We start from the raw sequence: 21,082 nt of genomic DNA, 5'->3' as shown, positions 1-21,082 counted from the left end.
GCTGAAGTCAAACAAGAACATCTCCCACAACATTCTGAATACTAAAAGCAGCAACTGCAACTTAAAGTGAACCCGAGGTGAAAATAAACTGAGAAACAATTGTCCCAGAACAATAAATGAACTAATGAGCTTTTTAAAGGGGCACTATAGTGAAAAAATTTAAAATTCAAAATATGTGCAAACAAGTACTTTTTTTTTCCAGAGTAAAATGAGCCACGTATTACTTTTCTCCTATGTTGCTGTCACTTACAGTAGGGAGTAGAAATCTGACAAGCGACAGGTTTGGACTAGTCCATCTCTTCATAGGGGATTCTCCTCAATGCTTTTATTCTTTATAAAGATATTCCCTAAAAAGGATTTAACCCTCCTGGCGGTTAATTTTTTTTGCCAAAATGGCAAAAATCCTTTTTTTTTTAATTTTTTTTTTTTGTTTCATGTAAAGCTACCAGAGTGGTAGCTACATGAAACACCACTAGAGGGCGCATGTGTCCCTCTAGTGCGATCGTCGCCGGCATCAATAGCAAACAGGGGAACGCGTATATAACGCGCTCCCCTGTTTGGCTTCTCCTGTCGCCATGGCGACGATCGGAATGACGTCATGGACGTCAGCCGACGTCCTGACGTCAGACACCTCCGATCCAGCCCATAGCGCTGCCCGGAACTCATTGGTCCGGGCAGCGCAGGGCTCTGGCGGGGGGGGGGGGGGCCCTCTTGCGCCGCTGCGTACGGGCGATCGCCGCAGAGCGGCGGCGATCAAGCTGTACGCGCGGCTAGCAAAGTGCTAGCTGCGCGTACAGCATTTTAAATGGAGCAAATCGCTCCATCAGGGGCTGAGATATCTTCCTGCGCGGCATAGCCCGAGCTCAGCTCGGGCTTACCGCCAGGAAGGTTAAACATGCTGGCCAGCTTCCCTGCTTGCTACAGTTTTTTGGCAGTTGGACATAGCAAGTGCCATTCATGAAGTGCTTTTGAAAATAAATCCCTGAGGATCTCACATGAAGAGATGAACAAGTCCAAAACCTGTCACTTCTGTTAGATTTTTACTACCTACTGTAAGTGACAGCAACATAGGAGAAAGGTAATTTATGGCTCATTTTACTCTGGAAAATGCGTACTTATTTGTTTGCACATATATTACATTTTAAAATGTTTCGCCATAGTGCCTCTTTAATCTATCCCCTGCACTCAGGAGCCATTCTCTTTCAGGAAAGTTTTATGGCTTTAATTCCTTAACTGAGCATCATGCTATTAGACTAGGTCCTGACTGAAGAGAAACTGTCACTTGCATACCCTAATGTTTAATTCATTAAGCCAGAAAAACTAGTTATTTATATGCCTTACCAATGTATATACATATGTCTCTCACCTTTGGTACATTTTAAACTTGTTGTTGTGCCTGATTTACAAAGGTTCTGTACAGTTCTAGGACCAGTTATCCTGCAAACATGATTTGTTAGAAATCAATGAGAAGGGTTTGCATCTTATCAGATCAAAGCATAGATTGCTGAAGGGTCGGTACATTAATGGTTTGAGGGATGTTGCCTGCAGCAAGAATGGGGATTTAGGCTATTTATGTTGTCGCTGTGGGTGCTGCATAGAACTTTGATCACTAATTAAATCTCTAAACTTCCAGCAACCTCTTATGGCTCAATCTAGGGCAGCAAATGCATCTCAATTGCACATGTAGTAGTTTCATGTAGATGACCATATGCTTAAGCCTCATACACATACTAGAGGCTTGTCCCGGGGGGAAGGGTTTGGAACCTAATCCCTCTGGTGACCTTGCAGGGCTGAGACTGTACTGGTGTCACTAGACTGTGCAGCGTGGGAGTGAAGTTATGTGGAAGCCAGGTGAGTGGGAAGAATAATGCTATTGGCCAGCACAATCCGCCAGGCTTGGCAAGGGCATTGGCGGGGATCTGGGGATGTTCATTCATTTTCCAGGGGAACCTTGGTATATAAGGTTCAGTGAATCATGAACTGTGACTATTGCATGAGCCAAAGAAAATGAGTAATATATTGTTATAAATAGCTTGGCCAACTATAGAATTTGGCTTTTAACCATTTTCTCTCTAATGTGCTAGACTTCTCATGGTGTGGATTACTAGGGGTAGCAAGGTCAGATATATTACAGCTCCTTTAATTGTAGTCCTGAATCGTTCAGATCTTTGTTTAAAAAAAAAAAATCCTTGTAAGGTTTCGCTTAAAGTGAACCTGAAATAAACTCCCTTCAAGAGACTCTGAAGCTACTAAAAATTCCTATTTTTACCTGGTAGTTCGCTTCAGTAGATATAAACCGCCGCATCCCTGCAGCAAAATGAGCTGTTGATATCCCCAAATCCCGGGGCAAACATCCCTGACTTTCTTGGTCGTGCGTTTTGCTGCCCGGGGAGGCAGAGCTTTGAGTGGTAGCTCTGCCTCTACAGACTTCAATTGCTGTGCGGATCTCCGCCTCTCCCCGCCCCTCTGAAGGAAGATTGAGAGGGGTGGGGAAAGGCGGAGATCTGCGGTGATTGACTTCAGTAGAGGCAGAGCTACAGTATAAAGCTCTGCCTCTTTCAGGAAGCGCTCCCCGGATTTTCCCTCGATTTTGGGGGGGGGGGGGGTTTAAAGCCATCGTTTTGCCCGCAGGGATGCGGCAGTTTACCGCTACTGAGACTACTGCAGCAAACTACAAGGTAAAAAATAGCAATTTTTTATCGCTTCAGTTTGTCAGGCTTAGATATTTTGCCTGTGTTGGGAAGGCTCTGGGTACTATAGAGCCTACCCAGTCCTTGCTCTATCCAGTCTTTTTGGGGCCATTCCCCATTATCCAACTGACTATGTTGGCATTGCTCGGGCAGCCTTATGAAGTACATCCATACTGCACACACCAATTTGCGCATGCACAGTATGGCTGGTGGCAGTCCTTCAGAAGCTTGTTGGGGCTGCGAGTACTTCCAAAGGGCCCTTTTCCACCAACACGTTTACAATCGCTACGATTTGCTTTTTAACATAGGAATCGCGGTAGGTAATTTCCACTACCGCGATTCGTTTTTTACTTGATCGCGATCGCGCCGCGGAGCGACTTTTGCCGCGATTTTGCTATGCAGTGCATAGCATAGCAAAATCGCGGCCGCGAACGTCGGGGAATCGGCGGTAATTGCGATTCAGCAATCGCTAGCGTTCAGCGTGAACGCTAGCGATTGCTAGTGGAAAAGGGCCCAAAGGCTGCCTGAGTACTGAACAGCCAGTTGGAGGATGGGGAACAGTGCTGACATGACTGAATGAGCGCTTGTATCCAGGGTCTTCCCAATACATAGGCAAGTATCTAGTCTGAAGAGTTTCCTCGCTTCAGGTTTGCTTTAATATCCTAATTTTTATTTTTGGTTTCAGAACCTTGTGCAAAGTGGGACAACTTTTTAAAAATGCTAATGACTTTATCTCCAGCCACCATCCGTGGTTACGTAGTAGAACTAAATATGGCTCGCAGTAATTCCACTTTGTCCCACTCGCAGCTCCCAGTCTGGGGACCTAATTGCTAGTTTTCTTTCTATACAGGAATGTTTCTCACTAAGTTCTTGACTCTTCCAAGGATGGCGCTCGAGCTGTGGCAGCATACTTCTGAAAAAGCATCATGTGCTGATGTAAAACCAACCTGTGCCCCAATCATCTTCCCCTTCTCTTAGGCTCTTGCTACATATTGCAACTGAAGGCATCAGCGGGGACGGAGAACTGAACATGGTATTTGGCAGCACGCTGAAGAACTGCAGACACCTCCTGGAATGTGCTAAGGAGTGCAGTGTGCAAGTCATCGGCGTGAAGTAAGTCATTCTCTCCGCCACAGGCGGGAGCTCCTCACACAGCGGATGTCATTCATGTTTATTTTCCAAAATGCACCATCCGCTGTGGATTATATTCCTCCAATATAAACACTGAGCTGACATGTGAACAGTCCATCTGGAGAGCTCACTGCTCTGCCTTATGTTTAGCAAGTTTCAGAACTTGTTTATTTTTAGTGCTCAATGAAGAAAAATATTTCTAAAGGTTTTCAATAGAAATCTGAAAAATAGTTCTTAGGTTGCTCCACCTGCTTGTTTAGTAGTTTTAAGAGCAAAAGTTATTGGGGTTATCAAGACTGCTACAAAGGAAACTAGTAAAAGTGTAGCAGTTGCCAGGAGCAGGCAGTCCGATTAGACAGGATTTGCTGTCAGCTGCTCTGCGTCTGCTCCAGTGCTTCCCTGTAGAGTGCATACACACGTGTAGCTTGGGCACCTTTCCAGCATGTTATGCGGTGCTCTGATGTCCACATAATTGTCTTTAGCATTCAGCCATGTGAGGGAACCTCACCAGTGCCTGACCGGTGTTCTTTTTTGGCTTGTTCTCCTCATCACCAGTTTATAAAGCTTGCCACCATGTGGAGCTCTAAACCAGGGGTGGCCATTAGGTAGATCACGATCTACTGGTAGATCGTAAAGTACTTCATGGTAGATCCCGACCCAACTACATTTTCCATTCTGTATATACAAGCATGCTCCTAAAATTGTACATAAGTAGATCATTTTGACTTGCTATTTTTTTTTTTTTTTTTTTAAGTAGCTCACAAGCCGAAAGTGTGGGCACCCCTGCTCTAAACTGATCAAGTTTTTGCTGTTTTGCCCTGATAATGGAAAATACTGTTAATTCAACTAATTTGATAAACCAAGGTTCACATACCACTACACTTTTCATTCATGTTAAGAATGAAGTATTTTGTTTTTATAAATTTAGTGAACACCATAGTGTTCTTAAAGGGAACCTGAACTAAGGATATGGATTTTTCCTTTTAAAATACCAGTTGCCTGACTCCCCTGCTGATTCTGTCTCTAATACTTTTAGCTACAGCCCCTGAACAAGCATGCAGATCAGGTGCTCTGACTGAAGTCAGACTGGATGAGCAGCACGTTTGTTTCAGGTGTGTGATTCAGCCACTACTGCAGCCAGAGATCAGCGGGACTGCCAAGCAAATGGTATGGTTCAGAAGGAAACGTCCATATCCCTCTCAGTTTAGGTTCCCTTTAAATTTAGGAAAGATGCTGGCATGTTTACTGCAGGCAAGGTGTTACATATTTTTGCCACTGTATTGTAAAACTCTTGTTAGTATAACTTATTTGGGACTATAGCAGTCTCTGGCACCTTAAAGGGAACCTTAACTGTGAGGGATAGGGTTGTTTTCTTATAAACAATACCAGTTGCTTGTCAGTCCAGCTGAACTCTTTATCTGCAGTAGTGGCTGAATCACACACCCGAAACAAGCATGCAGCTAATCCAGTCTGACTTCAGTCAGAGCACCTGATCTGCATGCTTGTTCAGGGGCTGTGGTTAAAGGTATTAGAGACACAGGATCAGCAGGAGAGTTAGGCAACTGGTATTAAAAGGAAAAATACATATCCTTCTCAGTTAAGGTTCCCTTTAAATTAATCCTGAGCTGAAGCTCTGGTTAAAAAAAAAAATGACCTGACGAAGCCCCTGGATCCTATTGAGGCTTCCCTCAGTGGTCAGATGTTGCTGAGTGAGAAGCACGCTCCTCCTCTGCCTGCGGCTTATTGCACAGTCATGCTTGCTCAGCCATGCTGAAGAAAGGTGTGCGGCCCTGATATGATTAGCGAAAATGCATTGTCTCTAATCTTCCAGAAGGCCGCGCTCAGCAATGGGGGACATCAGAGCACCGAGGGAAGCCTCAATGGGATCCTGAGGCTTACCTCTCTTTAGGTAAGTATCTCATTTTGTCCCAGTTTCGGCTTGGGTACACTTTAACCACCTTGGCGGTAATGACGGGCTCAGCTCGTCCATTACCGCCGTGGTGGACTGCTCAGGCCCTGGTGGGCCGATTTTCACTTTTTTTTTAATACACGCAGCTAGAACTTTGCTAGCTGCGTGTCTTACGTGATCGCCACCGATGCACCACTACCCACTGCGAAAGAGGGGGCCCCCCCGCAGACCTGTTGCGCAGCCTGGCCAATCGCCACCAGGCTGCGCTATGGGGTGGATCGGGACATCATTCTGTTCGTCGCGACGGTGAAGCCCTAAAGGAAATCCCGTTCAGAACAGGCTTTCCTGATGGGTTTGATCGCCGGCGGCGATCGGAAGGGTGGGAGGGATTTGCAGGGAGGGGGGAAATCGTGTAGCTAGGCTAGCTACATGATTAGAAAAAACAAAATACTGCTGCGCTGCCACCCTGGCGATCTTAATAGAACGCCAGGGTGGTTAAGATCAGCGCTTCTTTCATGTTACATTTCCTGATCATGGTTTGGCTCAGTGGGCATGAACCAATGAAATTAGCTTCTGACTGAGGCACTGAGCTCAGCTGTTGAGTTTTGTACTGATGGGAATGCGCTCTCGCTTTCCAAGCTCAGGATATGGGGGGCATTAAAACTGCCCCATCAGGTTTAAGAAGCCACAAGTGTGGTGTAGTTATAACTATGGCTGGACCAAGAGGTTAAAATACATTAAAAGCACATTGTAAACAACCAAAAAATTGTTTATGCTATGATTCCAAATCTATAGTTGTCGAAAGTAAATAATTTATCCACATTTTACCATGTTTAACACACAACTCTGTAAGAACCTATACGTTGGTTGCTATTGGCAACAGCACAACACACCTTTTACTCCGGCACCAGTAACTGATTAGAGCTGCAACTCACAGCGACAGCATACAGGAGATAGAGCGGAGAAAGCCACCTTCACCTTTAAGGGGTTTATTCAGCAATCCGTTATACAAGTATTCTATCAGGCATCTTTTGTTACATGTTGATTTCTTCAGAGTATAAACAGTCTTTCCTATGTCCTATGTACATTACATATATTTACAGCGTACAGACATGAAGCTATTCTAAATGGGAAGCGTAGAGCGCAGGATAATATGCAGAAGAAGCAGTCCCCTCTGCCATCCTGTCTCTTACTTTTATATGAACATCAGAGTTAAATTCTATCACTCGAGCCATACCCCAAGCCTACAATTGGCAGGCATGGTCATGTGACCCACACCATCTAGTGCGCCAGTGCTTTAAACCCTAGATCAGTGGTTCCCAACCTTTTCCGGCCCGGGGAACACTTTCTGACCACATTTTTCTCCGGGGAACGGCGGGGGGGGGGGGTGTTTGCGCTACCTAGTGGACAGTGCCGTGCGCAGCAGGCTATGGGGGGGGGGGGGCGGCTGCATAGCTAGCATAGTTGCCCCAGTATAGGGAGTTTAGTTGCCCCAGTATGGCTTGTATAGTTAACCCAGTATAGTGCCCCAGTATAGCTAGAATAGTGCTCAGTATAGGTAGGTAGTGCCCAGTATAGCTAGTATAGTGCCCCAGTATAGCCAGTATAGTGCCGAGTATAGCTAGAATAGTGCCCACTATGGCTAGAATAGTGCCCCAGTATAGGTAGGTGGTGCCCCCCGCCCGTCCCCGCCGCTATTACCTTAGCAGCGGCCGCTCTCCCCTGTACTTGTACGTGTACTTTCCAGCAGTGTATCTCCCGGCTGCTGTGTGTGTGATGCGACAGGAAGCAGGGCATCGGCTTCCTGTAGAGGCGATGTGTATCGCCGTTACTATGGGAACCGAGCCCTGCTTCCTGTCGCATCACACACAGCAGCCGGGAGATACGCTGCTGGAAAGTACACGCGCCGGAGAGGGGAGAACTGCCGCTGCTAAGGTAATAACATCGGCGGGGACGGGGGGGGGAAAGAGGATAGTCATGCGGCGCACCAGGAACAGCGGTTGAAAAACGCTGCCCTAGATGCACGGAATGCAATGTTTTCTAAATATTGTCTGTTTACCTTTTCGTAGTCTGAATGTTGGGACATTTAGACCTTATAACCCATTGTGTCCTTCTAGGAACATGCTTCTTGTAAATGACTTCATAATTTCTCTCCGAGAAACTCTGCTTAAAGAAACCCTGCATTTACTAGACTTTTGTACCTGAGGCCTAGTAGCAAAAAAGTTTCTGTACCGTGTTAGCCAAACAAATTATATAGGTAGAAAAAAAAACAACGTTTTGTAAGAAATAATACCTTTTAATGGCTAACTAATAGAGTTAAATGATGCAAGCTTTCTGGGATCTAGTCCCCTTCTTCAGGCATATTTCCAGATGTAAGCTGAAGTAAAACACTGATGCAGATAAATGGTAAACACGAACTGTCATCTTCGTGTTTACCATTTATCTGCATCAGTGTTTTACTTCAGCTTACATCTGGAAATATGCCTGAAGAAGGGGACTAGATCCCAGAAAGCTTGCATCATTTAACTCTATTAGTTAGCCATTAAAAGGTATTATTTCTTACAAAACGTTGTTTTTTTTCTACCTATATACCTGAGGCCTAGAATTCAAGTATACTTACATTCTAACAAACTTGACTAATGCACTCATAGCTGCATCAATTCATCAGGGGACTCTTTGGAAGTGATATAGTTTATTATGAGACTTGTATTTAGCCTTTAGTGTTTTGCCTTACGTACATTCTCCTCCGCAGGTTCCATGTTTTGAGCTCCTCTAGAGACCCCCAAGCATACACTCATGCTTTATCTGATGCTCGCTGTGTTTTCGATATGGCAGTAAGTGACCATTGCTTGCAATTTATGAAAAAAATGTATATTGTGTAATGGAAGGTTAGATAGCCTGTCAGAATATAATTTGTGTACTATATGCAGAGCTGGGCCTACATTGAGGTAGCATCGGCTAGTAAGGGATATAGAAACTTTGAATTGTGGCCTTAGAAGACAAACCCTTGCATGAAATAAGTTCTGATCCTGAAGTCAGCACAGCAAAATGGACTTCTCAAAAGACCTGGATGTGGCTTGGAGCAGAAGCTCGTTCCTTTTAACCTCCTTGGCGGTATACGTTCGGGGTAAGCTGCCGGAGGGTGCCGCTCAGGCCCTGCTGGGCCGATTTAATTTTTTTTTTTGCTGGACGCAGCTAGCACTTTGCTAGCTGCGCCAGCACACTGATCGCCGCCGCCCCGCTCACGATCGCTGCTATCAGTCGCGCCGCACGGCCCCCCCACCCAGACCCCGTGCGCTGCCTGGCCAATCAGTGCCAGGCAGCGCCGAGGGGTGGCCCGGGACTCCCAATGACGTCCCGACGTCAGTGACGTCATCCCGCCCCGTCGCCATGGCGACGGGGGAAGCCCTCCAGGAAATCCCGTTCTTTGAACGGGATTTCCTGATCGGAGATCGCCGAAGGCGATCGAAGAGGGCGGGGGGATGCCGCTGAGCAGCGGCTATCATGTAGCGAGCCCTGGGCTCGCTAAATGATATAGGAGAAAAAAAATTTAAGAAAAACTGCTGCGCTCCCTCCTGGCAGATTTTTTTTTTTTATACCGCCAGGAGGGTTAATGCAATGCTGTAGGATTGAAAGCCACCTACAAGCTCAGCTATAGAGTGATATCGGGCAGTTCAACCTCCAGGCTGCTGGCCACAAGCGCCATTGGCTGCAGTTTATAGGCAACCAAACGGTAGCATGCCGCATCATGTTTGACAAGCAGTGGGGTTACAGGCGCCCAAAAGTTGTCTGTTACTCAGATGCAACTTAACCACTTTACCTCCTATGGGTTTTTACCCTAACGGGCAAGAGCAATTTTCACCTGTCAGGGCTCCCCGCTTTCATTCGCCAGTAACTTTATTACTACTTAACGCAACAAAAATCTATGCTTTGGTTATTTTGCCACTAATTAGGCTGTGGGTAGTACATTTTGCTAAGAATTTTTTTATTTTAAATGCATTTTAACGGGAAAAATAAAACATGGAAAAATCTGTTTTTTGCCATTATAGTTTTCAAATAAAACGTTTTCCTGTGAATAAAAGGCATTAACTGTTAATATTTAAATAAGTGTGTAAATGTGTGTGTAATTTTTGGCCACTAGATGGCGTTGCAACACTCTCCTGTTTTTACAGGCAGTGTTCACATGTTTGTTTGTTACATTTTTACTAAGCTCTGACTGCTTCCTGTTTTATGAATAGACACGGCCCCAGATCGGGACCATGTCCATTCATTCCAGGTATTGCGATTGGGTAGAGGATCACCCCCAATCACAGATCGCGGTGTCCTGATGGGTAACGGCGGCAGGGGGATGCGCACACGCCATTAACGGCGGGAGCGTGTGACACACTAAAACGTCCTGGAGCAGTTAACAGGCTCCAACAGGACATTTTAATGCGTCAGCTTGTCGGCAAGTGATTGGGAGAGTGGGATTGCCTGTCCACTGCCCCTGCCAATGACTATTAAGTGCCCAGCCTGTGACCTGGAGCAGTTGATGGGCAGTGAATTTCCTGCCGTCAGCTGCTTGTGTAAGAGGCCTTATCCATTTCAGCTGCCCACACGTGAACATCACGTCCGGGCGGCTGCTGTGCTGCTCTCCTGCTGTTCGGCGCGCTACCGCGGGCGCGCCCCCGTGGTGTCCGCCGCTAGCCCAGGGATCAGTGAAAGGGAACATGGTTCCCGATCACCGATCCCTGTCCCCCGCAGAAAAAACCAAAGCGCTCACCTGTGAGGCTTCAGTTCTTCTGCCCGGAACAATTTCCGCATCCCCCTTGTACTTCCGCTTAGCTAGAAGTAAAAGGAGGGAAAACAAAAATGAAGGTGGCCATCTTGTGGCCAAATAGTAAAACTACATCTACATATTTTTTACATTACAATTTACACATTTCACTACATTGAAAAATAACTTTATGTCCCACACCAAAATATTACCCAAATACATTTTTTAATGAGAAAAAAAATTAAGTTACCTAAGGGTCTGAACTTTTTAAATATGCATTTGAAGGGGGTATACTACGAACATTTTTAAAATTATAAGCTTGTAAATGGTGATGGATGCAACAAGGAAACCATGCACCTTTATTTCCAAATAAAATATTGGTGCCATACATTGTGATAGGGACATTATTTAAATGGTATAATAACCAAGACATACAGGCAAATAAAATACGTGGGTTTTAATTATGGTAGCGTGGATTATTTTAAAGCTATAATGGCCAAAAACCGAGAAATGAAATTTTTCCATTTTTTTTCTTATTAATCCTGTTCAAATGCATTTATAAATCTTAGCAAAATGTACCACCCAAAGAGCCTAATTAGTGGCGGAAAAAACAAGATATAGATCAATAAATTATAAGTAGTGATAAAGTTATTAGCGAATGAATGGGAGGTGAAAATTGCTCTGATGCGTAAGGTGAAAAATCCCCGCGGGCTGAAATGGTTATAGATGATAAATGCACCATTTTGGGGCACTAACTGCCCTCAACCACTGCTTGTACATTTTCCTAATTTAAGCCAATGCTAACCCAATGTTCAGTGCATGGAATTACTGAGTAGTTAAAGGGAACCCAAGGTGAAGAGGGTTCTGGAGGTTGACATGGTTATCAAGCGCTGTTAAAAAAAACGCATGAAATTTAGGCACAGCTGGTGCCACCATAGGCCATAATAGGAATTACGGCTATAACAGCGCACAGTGGATAACTTTGTCGTCAGAAGATGAAGCTTTTTAAACTTACTTTAAAAACCTTATTCCCCACTATCCACGTCAACCTGGAGGGGGAAAAGTAATTAACGCTACCGGGAGGAGAGTAAGCCGTATATCGGCTGTATCCTGCGCCCAAGTCTCGCGGCGGCATATTCGGGTACGCTTCTGGAGGCTGACCTGTTTCCTTTTTAAAAAGACATTACCTGGCTGTTCTGCTGATCCTTTGCCTCCTTAAGCCATAGACCTGGAACAATCTATGCAGATCAGATGTCTGACAAATCTGGTAAGATGAGCTGCATGCTTGTTTCAGGTGCGATTCAGACCCTACTGACCAGCAGGATCAGCAGCCCTCCCAGGCAACCGGCTTTGTTTAAAAGGAAATGTGGAAGCTTTCATGGGTCTCGCATCTCTGGTTCATTTTAAGAATTAATTTATTTAGAGATCCTTGTATGAATGGTGGCACTTCATGAATTACATGTGTATAGTTTTCATAGAGTCCAGCATTCAGGATTGGACAAATTTAAAAGTAACCAATTTGTTTCTTTAGGCAGAGTTTGGCTTTAAGATGAGTGTTCTGGACATTGGAGGATTGTCAGGGAACGAGCTTCAGCTGGAGGAGGTGAGTCCTGCAGTAGTAGCTGAGCCTGGCAGTCCTGTCTGCTCAGCGGCTTTGCACACAGGGAGGGTGTAGTCTGGCAGCTGAGTGTGGAAATGTCTTGTCTTGCAGCTTTATCACGCTGTCAGCCCTCTGCTGGGTGCATACTTTCCCCAGGAATCCGGGATCAGAGTTATTGCCGAGCCTGGAAGCTATTATGTGTCATTGGCATTTACCCTGGCGGTGAACATCATTGCAAAGAAAATGGTAGAGCCTGAACAGCATCTATCTGGAGGTAACGTGTCACTTTTCTGCTGCATTCCTGAAATGCTGTCACATTGTTTATTGCAAATGAATGAAACTCTATACATGTACATCATAAACCGCACAAGTATTTCAGTATACAGTATGAACATCAGTATAGTTTGAATACATGTTATGGCAAAGTAGTAGGCAGATGCATCCGTGTGTTAAAGCAGGGGTCCCCAACCACCGGGCCGCGGCCCACTGCCGGTCCGTTGGCAGTTTCCAGCTGGGCCGCAGCGGGTCTGTCATCTTGCCCCTCCCACCCGCGGCCGCCGCTTCTGTTACTTTATGAGCGGGCGGCCGCTTCCGGATTCCCCATGCGCCGCTCTTTCATGCAGTACTATCTCCTCCTAGAACAGCAGCGCGTCTTGCGTCTGCTGTAAGGAGGGAAGTTCCCATGGTAGCGGCAATGCATAGCGCCGCTACAGGAAGCCGCTGCCCCGCCTCCTTCCCTCCTTACAGCAGACGCAAGACGCGCTGCTGTTATAGGAGGAGATAGTACTTCATCATGCATGAAGGAGAGCGGCGCATGGGGAATCCGGAAGCGCCCGCCCGCACATATGGTAACAGAAGCGGCGGCACCACCTACAGATACTGGGCACTATACTAGCCATGCTGGGGCACTATACTAGCTATAGCAGGGCACTATACTAGCCATGCTGGTCCACTATACTAGCCATGCTGGTCCACTATACTAGCCATGCTGGGCACTATACTAGCCATGCTGGGCACTATACTAGCCATGCTGGGCACTATACTAGCCATGCTGGGCACTATACTAGCCATGCTGGGCAACTATGCTAGCCACGCTGGGGCAACTATGCTAGCCACGCTGGGGCAACTATGCTAGCCACGCTGGGGCAACTATGCTAGCCACGCTGGGGCAACTATGCTAGCCACGCTGGGGCAACTATGCTAGCCACGCTGGGGCAACTATGCTAGCCACGCTGCCGCACCCCAGCCCCTTCCCCCGTAACCCGCTGCGCACGACACTGTCCACTAGGTCGCGCGCGCAATAACCCGCGCCCCCCGGGCCTCAGAGAAAAATTTGGTCAGTAAGTGGTCCCCGGGCCGGAAAAGGTTGGGGACCCCTGTGTTAAAGGACAACTGTAGCGAGAGGTATATGGAGGCTGCCATGTTTATTTCCTTTTAATCAATATCAGTTGCCTGGCAGCCCTGATGGTCTATTTGGCTGCAGTCGTGTCTGAATCACACCAGAAATAAGCATACAGCTAATCTTGTCAGATCTGACTGTCAAACCCCTGATCTGCTGCATGCTTATTCAGGGGCTATGGCTAAAAGTATTAGAGGCAGAGGATCAGGACAGCCAGGCAACTGGTATTGCTTAAAAGGAAAAATATGGCAGCCTCCACATACCTTCTCTACAGTTGTCATTTTAAGGATTAGTAGTTTTGAAACAAGAGGAAGAGAAAATTTTGCTGTAAGACACGATAGAACAGCTGATCGCATGATGCATTCTTTAGCTATTTTAAAGCGGACCTGAACTCAGAACTTCCTCTGCTCTAAAAGATATGCAACAGCATAATAACCTTTAAAGAACATTTATTTGCTACATCTTACAGAGCTCATGCAATAAATATGCAGTGTATACTTTCATGGGAGCAGTGAAGGGGTTAACACCATGTTGACATATTAGCTGTCTGCTGAGCACTGACTAATTTCTGTGCTGACACAGCTGAGATCAAAATACACTTATGATTACTTGAAGATGAGATGGAATTAGACAGGCTCTTCTCTCTAAAAACACACAGGATGCATTTCTCTCCTTGTGTCCTGTTCAATAGTTTGTCCACTTTTAACTACTGAATCCACCACTACAGTATATCTACATCCTCTGTGACTTCATGTAAGCCGCGGGGATGTAGATGTAAGTCGTGCAGCTGAAGCACAGCAGCTGTGCACAATTGGGCATTGCTCCCGTGCACACCTCCAGCACAATCTGCTGCATGAATTGGTGATTGGGAATGTGTTCCCTGAGGCAATAACATTGATTTTTACCATTAAAAATGCTTTTATTTTCTCATTTCATAGGGAAGCATACACTCTGTAGCATTATTTCATAATCAAATATACTCACCATAAATTCTGACAGGAATGTAATCTAAGTTCTGTGATAAACCGTAGAAATAGCCAAACAAAATGTGTCTACATTAGCACTTTTTATTTTTAAACTGGAATGTTTTTTTTCCCTTTTTCCCATTAAAATGCATAGAAATAGTTTAGGGAAAAAATGCCATAAAATACATTTCATTTAGGTGTCATGAGTAGGGATAAAGTTATTGCTGGTTAAATAGGGTCATAGCTAAAATGTCAACTGCTTTGATCCATAAGGGGGAAACGGGTCTGGATGCAAAGTGGTTAAAGTGAACCCGAGGTGAAAATAAACTGATGAGATAAACAATTATATTTATCCTCCTACTCCTAAAAATGACTTAAAGAGAACCCGAGGTGGGTTTGAAGAATATTATCTGCATACAGAGGCTGGGTCTACCTTAACAGCCTAGCCTCTGTTGCTATCCCAAACCTCCCTAAGGTCCCCCTGCACTCTGCAATCCCTCATAAATCACAGCCACGCTGCTGACAAACAGCTTGACAGAGCTGGCTGTGTTTATCTCTATAGTGTCAGTCTGCTGCTCTTCCCGCCTCCTGCAGAACTCCAGTCCCCGCCTGCATCCCTTCCCTCCCTGCTGATTGGAGGGAAGGGACGGGGGCAGGGACCGGAGCTATGCAGGAGGCGGGGGAGCAGCTGAGACTGACACTACAGATGTAAACACAGCCTCACAGCATGGCTGTGATTTATGAGGGATTGCAGAGTGCAGGGGGACCTTAGTGGGGTTTGGGATAGCAACAGAGGCTGGGCTGTATAGGCAGATCCAGCCTCTGTATGCAGATAACATTCTTTAAACACACCTCGGGTTCTCTTTAAGACATCCCAGGATTTTATTTTATATTTAAACATTTAGAAAGTCGATTGAATGTTTGTTGTCTCTGCTCAGTTGCAGTCTATTAAGTGTCCCTGAATGAAAATACATGAACTATATTGACCATTTCTCTCTCCATCTGCTCTCAAATATGTAGAAAATGTATTTTGTTACAAAAAACTTGTATGGCTGTAATTTGCTTATCAGTGATTACTATATTCCTGACAAGCTCCTGACAAGACAGAAGCTGTCATTTCCAGCCTTAAAAATTAACTTTCAGGCAGCAAAATAAAAAAAGTAAAACTCCCTGGTTATGTTTAGTACTGTACATACACATGTTTATCTCATCATGTCACATGTCACCTTGGGTACACTTTAAGCATCTGTTACACTTTGCTGTAAGTTTCATGCCGTTTTTTCTCTGCACCGACAACACTGTTATGATTTTTTTTCCAGGAAAGCAAGCCAATACAAATTCAGCTTTTATTTATTGCTTGAATGATGGAGTTTATGGTTCTTTTGCAAGTAAATTATCGGAGAGCTTGAATACTGCCCCAACCGTGCACAAGGTAAGCAGAGGTGTTCAATGGTCTGATTAGGAGGGATGTGCAGTGAAGATGTGAGGTTAATATGTTGCTTTTTGTTCTAGAAATACAATGAAGATGAGCCGCTCTACGCCAGCAGCCTCTTGGGTCCATCTTATGACGAGCTTGACATAATTGTGGACCGATGTCTCCTGCCAGAGCTGAATGTCGGAGATTGGCTTGTGTTTGAGAATATGGGCTCCGGTACGATGAATGAACCATCTGCGTTTACAGACTTTGAGCGACCGTCCCTGTATAACTTCATGTCATTCAGCGACTGGTGAGTTCTGTTCTGTATGCGTCTTTCCTGTACCTCTTATGGCTACCTGAAAATGTTCAGGTTCTGCTGTAAAAATTTCCTCAAAGGAGTGCTCTTGACCTTTTTAAAACAAAAACTGCCACTTACCTGGGGCTTCTATCGGCCATCTGCAGCTGGAATATCCTGCGCCATTCCCAGCCTAAGGCACCAGTGCAATTATTCGTCTAACTAGACGAATAGAAGTGTGGGTGCACGGCCGTGGCCAGCGGGAGCTTACTGCACAGGCGCAGTACAGGAAAACTTTGTACTGCACCATAAGCTCCCGCTGAAGCATGCAGGAGCTAGCAAGTGCACCGCACTTCTATTCGTCTAGTTAGACAAATTACACCGGTTCCGGTGTGGAATGACGCATCAGAAGAGGACGACGTGGGATGCAGGGGGGCCGATAGAAGCCCCAGGAAAGTGGCAGTTTTTGTTTATAAAAGGTCAAGAGAACCCCTTTAAAGCGACTTGAGCTCTTCATGAATTGCAAAATGGTTTTCCTGCATGTTCTGTTTTACCAACAGGTTAGAAACGCTTAGTGAATTGAAGCCTATGTATTACTGCAGTTAAGGAAAAACTATTCATTTTGATAGTTGTCCTTTAAAGGGAAGGTTCAGGGAGGGGATTAAAAAAATAAAATTTCCACTTACCTGGGGCTTCCTCCAGCCCGTGGCAGGCAGGAGGTGCCCTCGCCGCCGCTTCGCAGGCTCCCGGTGGTCTCCGGTGCCCGACCCGACCTGGCCAGGCCGGGCTCTTCTGCGCTCCATTTCCTGGGACTTCTGCGTCCCACGCCGGCGCGCTGACGTCATCGGACGTCCGCCGGGCTGTACTGCGCATGCGCAGTAGTTCTGCGCATGCGCAGTACAGCCCGGCGGACGTCCGATGACGACAGCGCGCCGGCGTGGGACGCAGAAGTCCCAGGAAATGGAGCGCAGAAGAGCCCGACCTGGCAGCCGGCCAGGTCGGGTCGGGCACCGGAGACCACCGGGAGCCTGCGGAGCGGCGGCGAGGGCACCTACTGCCTGCCATGGGCTGGAGGAAGCCCCAGGTAAGTGGAAATTTATTATTTTTTTAATCCCCCTCCCTGAACCTTTCCTTTAATGGGAGCAAGAACCACCTCCTCAGAACCTTGCATAATCGGTGTCCACACTTTTCTGAATCGTGGAAGTGCCATGATTTCCCAGAGCGATCTTGATTTGACTAGCCACTGATGCAATCACTCCAGGATTGCTACCAAATTGCTGCACGTAGCATTTTCCAATCTCTTTGAGACGGCAACGCTACTTGTAGGACCACCCCCACAAGGATCCACTGGCAAAGCCTGGCTTTTGGGTCCCTACTCTTAATGTGCGTCTCGTTAACCATCCCTAGTTGGCATCTCTTTTTACGGAGCATATCCTCAACTGCATCCGAATATTGACATGGACATTTTAATGCCACAAGCCTTAGTGTGTTTAAAGTTCCAGCAGTACAGACTGTTATATAAATATATCCAGAACAATTTGTTTTATGGTCTGCGAAGATGTAGCAGTGCAGGATCTTCATTTCATGCCCCCCTTGGCACTTTTCACAAGACAAAGACCCCATTGTGCTCCAAGAACATGGCTTTCAGTTATGGTGATTTAGCAGATGAAAACCACACTTTCTTGGAATTTTAGCATGACCTAAATGAGAGGCTCATGTTATGAAACTGAATTGAGACACTTGACAGTCATTTAGGAGTCCTAAAAAAAAATCCCTTGTGATCTCTTAGGAATAGTCCTGCTGACTTACCTCACTCATGCAGCATTGCAGGTGGAGTGTGTACTGCAGCCTTGTGCTCCCCCAGGGATAGCTCTACTGCCTTACCTCATGCAGCACTACAGGTGAACTGTACTGCAGTCGTGTGATTGCCAGCTCCTATACTTTATAAAGGATTACTAACAGATAAGTGCAACTCATAATTTAGCGTTACAGCTTCCAACTGTTAAAATCAATGGGTGTTAAGCCACTGAAAGCTTGCATATAGGTTTGTTTCAGTATATTCCAGATTGAAATAACTAGAACTTGCAGACAAGAGAATTAACACTAAATATAATGTATTCTTGTGATGTACAGAGAATATACAAAAATTACATATAAAAAGGATATGATTAAGATGCCTATTGCTAAGATATCTGCTAACATATTCGAATGTCCACCAAAATATATTGCATGAAATACATACCAGTTCATAAGAGCGTATAACGTAGCAGAGCAGCAGCATAGAGTTCTGTCTTGTTACCTCTATCTTTATAGTGTTAAACAGAAAATGAAACTAACTCCTCTTGCTAATTACATAATCAGAAATGATTTCTGTAATGTAATCCACTTTCAGTTTCTCTTTGTAACCGATGAGTCATATTAGGAGACCTCTGCCAAGTATTAGCTTATGTGGTTGCTAAAATATTTCGGCTATTGGTTAGGTCATTCTCCGTGTGGGAATAAATGAGAATTAATTTCACATCATTACACTTTAAGCAAGATACAAAAACTGGTTATACAAAAACTGATTAGTCATTTCAGCAGTAATTTTGAGTCTATGACCTAAAAGACAATTAAAAGATAAAAATTTAATGAAAGAAGGAAAGAATGCAATGTTATATATTTGACATGATCTCTCAGGGATAGCCCTGCTGCCTTACCTCACCCTCATGCAGTGTTACAGGTGAACTGTACTGCAGACGTGTGATCTCTCAGACAAAGCCCTGCCGCCTTACCTCACCCTCATACTTGCTACAGCGGGAGGCGTAGTCTGAGGTGGGAAAAGGGTGAGCTGAGGAATGGACGGAGAGGTAAGTATGCAATATTCATTTTCAGGTACATCCTATCTTTATATAATTGGTTCAGGCTTGCTTTAAGGTGCCCACTAATGATTCAATCGATTTTTGTCCAATCTTTCCATTTCTATGTAATATAAGGGACTGCCTAAAGTATCAGTTCAATATGCTCACTGTTTACCATTCTACTACATAGATTTGGTAAGATTGGAAAATAAAGATTGGCTCAGTAGTGGCCTCTAGAAGACTGATTTTAAACTGTAAACGACCACCTCGTGCCAATGGGCATGAGCGCAGCGGCCCCAGGACCTTCTAAGCCAACTGGTGTGGGGTCATGGTTTACAGGAGATGGGCGCGTGTGTCTCCGCTCAGTCTCCCAGTGGAGATTGCCGCTAGGTTAGACGGCGAAACAGCCATCTATTTACTCAATACAGCGCTGTGATCTATGTCAGCGATTTACTGGGGGCAGCCGTGTGACACGGCTGTCCCCCTGGGTGGCAGGGATGCGATCCACAGTCATAGGCCTGAAGCCCATGACAGCCGATCACACTGATGGGGGGGGGGGGGGGGGGGATTAGCAATAGTCATTAAAAAAACACAAATTTATAATAAAATGAACATCCCGGAAGGGATCATAGCCCATCACAGAAAGCTGTAGGCAGAAAGAGGGGGGGGGGGCACTTGTGTGCGGAGTTGGACGGCCCTGCAGCGAGGCCCTAAAGGTTCGTATACACGTCCGATAAAGATCGTTCGTTACGAACGATTCGTGACGTTTACACGATATTCAAATTAGACCGAAAAGATCGTTCTTAATGAACGATTGTGTACACACATGAACGATCTAAGTATAAAGTACTGAACGATGAACGATAAAAAAATGCGTGCGCAAACGGAAGTGACGTTATGACAGGCAATAAGAACATGCGTACTACTCCACAGATAATCATTATCGGACGATCTTTGTACACACTGCAACGATTGAACGATTATCTTTCGAAAAAATCCGCCGGGTTGGATCGGTCGGATTGAACGATAACGGTCGTTATCGTCCAAAAAAACGATCGTTGGAAAATTTGGAACGCACGATTATCGGTCCGATTGTTGTTATCGTTCGTTTTCGAACGATCGTTATCGTACGTGTACTCAGCTTAAGTTTAGTGGCCTAATTAGGAAAAAATAGCCTGGTCACTAGTGAGGTGTAAGCCCAGAGCCCTCAACAGGTTAAAGGACACATCTGGCAATGTAAAAAAAAAAAAATCAGATTTACTTGGAGCTTCCCCCAGCTCAGGCAGTTTCCCAGGGTCCCCTCTGTGGCAGCCGCCGGCCAGGGATGGCCTCACAAATGAGTCCGTAAGGACTCAAATTCGTAATTAAAATGAGCTGTAATTGCCGCGGCTGGATAAGGTGTTATTTACCCACAATTCCACCGTCCTGTCTGCACTCCAGATGGCTTGCATGCATTGTATTGGACCCGTTGCAAACATCTCTACATGCACTTCCTCCAAGCCAGATGGCTATGTGGAGCACAAGCAGGACAGCGGAATTGTGGGTAAAAAAAAAAACCTTATCCAGCCACACTTGTGCGGCAATTACGGCTCATTTTAATTACGAATCTGAGTCCTTACTGACTCGTGATTATTCGTGAGCCCATCCCTGCCGCCGGCCTCTGTGCATGACCGAGCATGTGGCTGCGCTCTCTGTAGCCGAGAGAATTCTGTGCAGTACTTTTGCCAGGAGCGCCTGCGTGAAGGCTGCAAACCTGGTTAGGTCGGCGGCTGCTATGGAAGAGACCTCGGGAGACTGCCTGAGAGCAGAGCTGCTGCGCCATTAGCAAGATATGCTCATCGGTTATAGTCAAGCAACATGTCTGTACAGTGCTGTTGCAATGACAAGTAAATCCAGCTTGTGTATGGGGCTTCACAGTGACTGGCTGAAGTGACTCGCTGAACTCAGATGACTTGTCGATGTGATGCAAGTTGTACAACCTTTTTCACTGATAAAGCAATGGTTGGCTCTGCTCATAATCTTGTACTGTTCCCTGTCACATGCAGTAACCACAGCAAATGGTGCTTTCCTGAATTGGTAT

At 45.6% G+C, this 21,082-nt stretch overlaps 1 protein-coding gene across 3 annotated transcripts in view; it reads left to right on the top strand.

Moving 5' to 3' along the window:
- AZIN1 (antizyme inhibitor 1) overlaps positions 1-21,082 on the top strand; it is a 77,354-nt gene that overhangs the window by 55,637 nt on the left and 635 nt on the right. For all 3 annotated transcript variants that reach the window (XM_068237763.1, XM_068237761.1, XM_068237762.1), the window contains 6 exons: positions 3,669-3,803; positions 8,483-8,564; positions 12,018-12,089; positions 12,198-12,360; positions 15,770-15,882; positions 15,963-16,177. In XM_068237763.1, coding sequence (XP_068093864.1) covers positions 3,669-3,803; positions 8,483-8,564; positions 12,018-12,089; positions 12,198-12,360; positions 15,770-15,882; positions 15,963-16,177 — 780 coding nt within the window. The remainder of the gene's footprint in view (positions 1-3,668; positions 3,804-8,482; positions 8,565-12,017; positions 12,090-12,197; positions 12,361-15,769; positions 15,883-15,962; positions 16,178-21,082) is intronic.

Source organism: Hyperolius riggenbachi, chromosome 5 (assembly GCF_040937935.1).
Source record: "Hyperolius riggenbachi isolate aHypRig1 chromosome 5, aHypRig1.pri, whole genome shotgun sequence".
Classification (NCBI taxonomy): domain Eukaryota; kingdom Metazoa; phylum Chordata; class Amphibia; order Anura; family Hyperoliidae; genus Hyperolius; species Hyperolius riggenbachi.
This window is presented reverse-complemented; position numbering and strand designations above follow the sequence as displayed.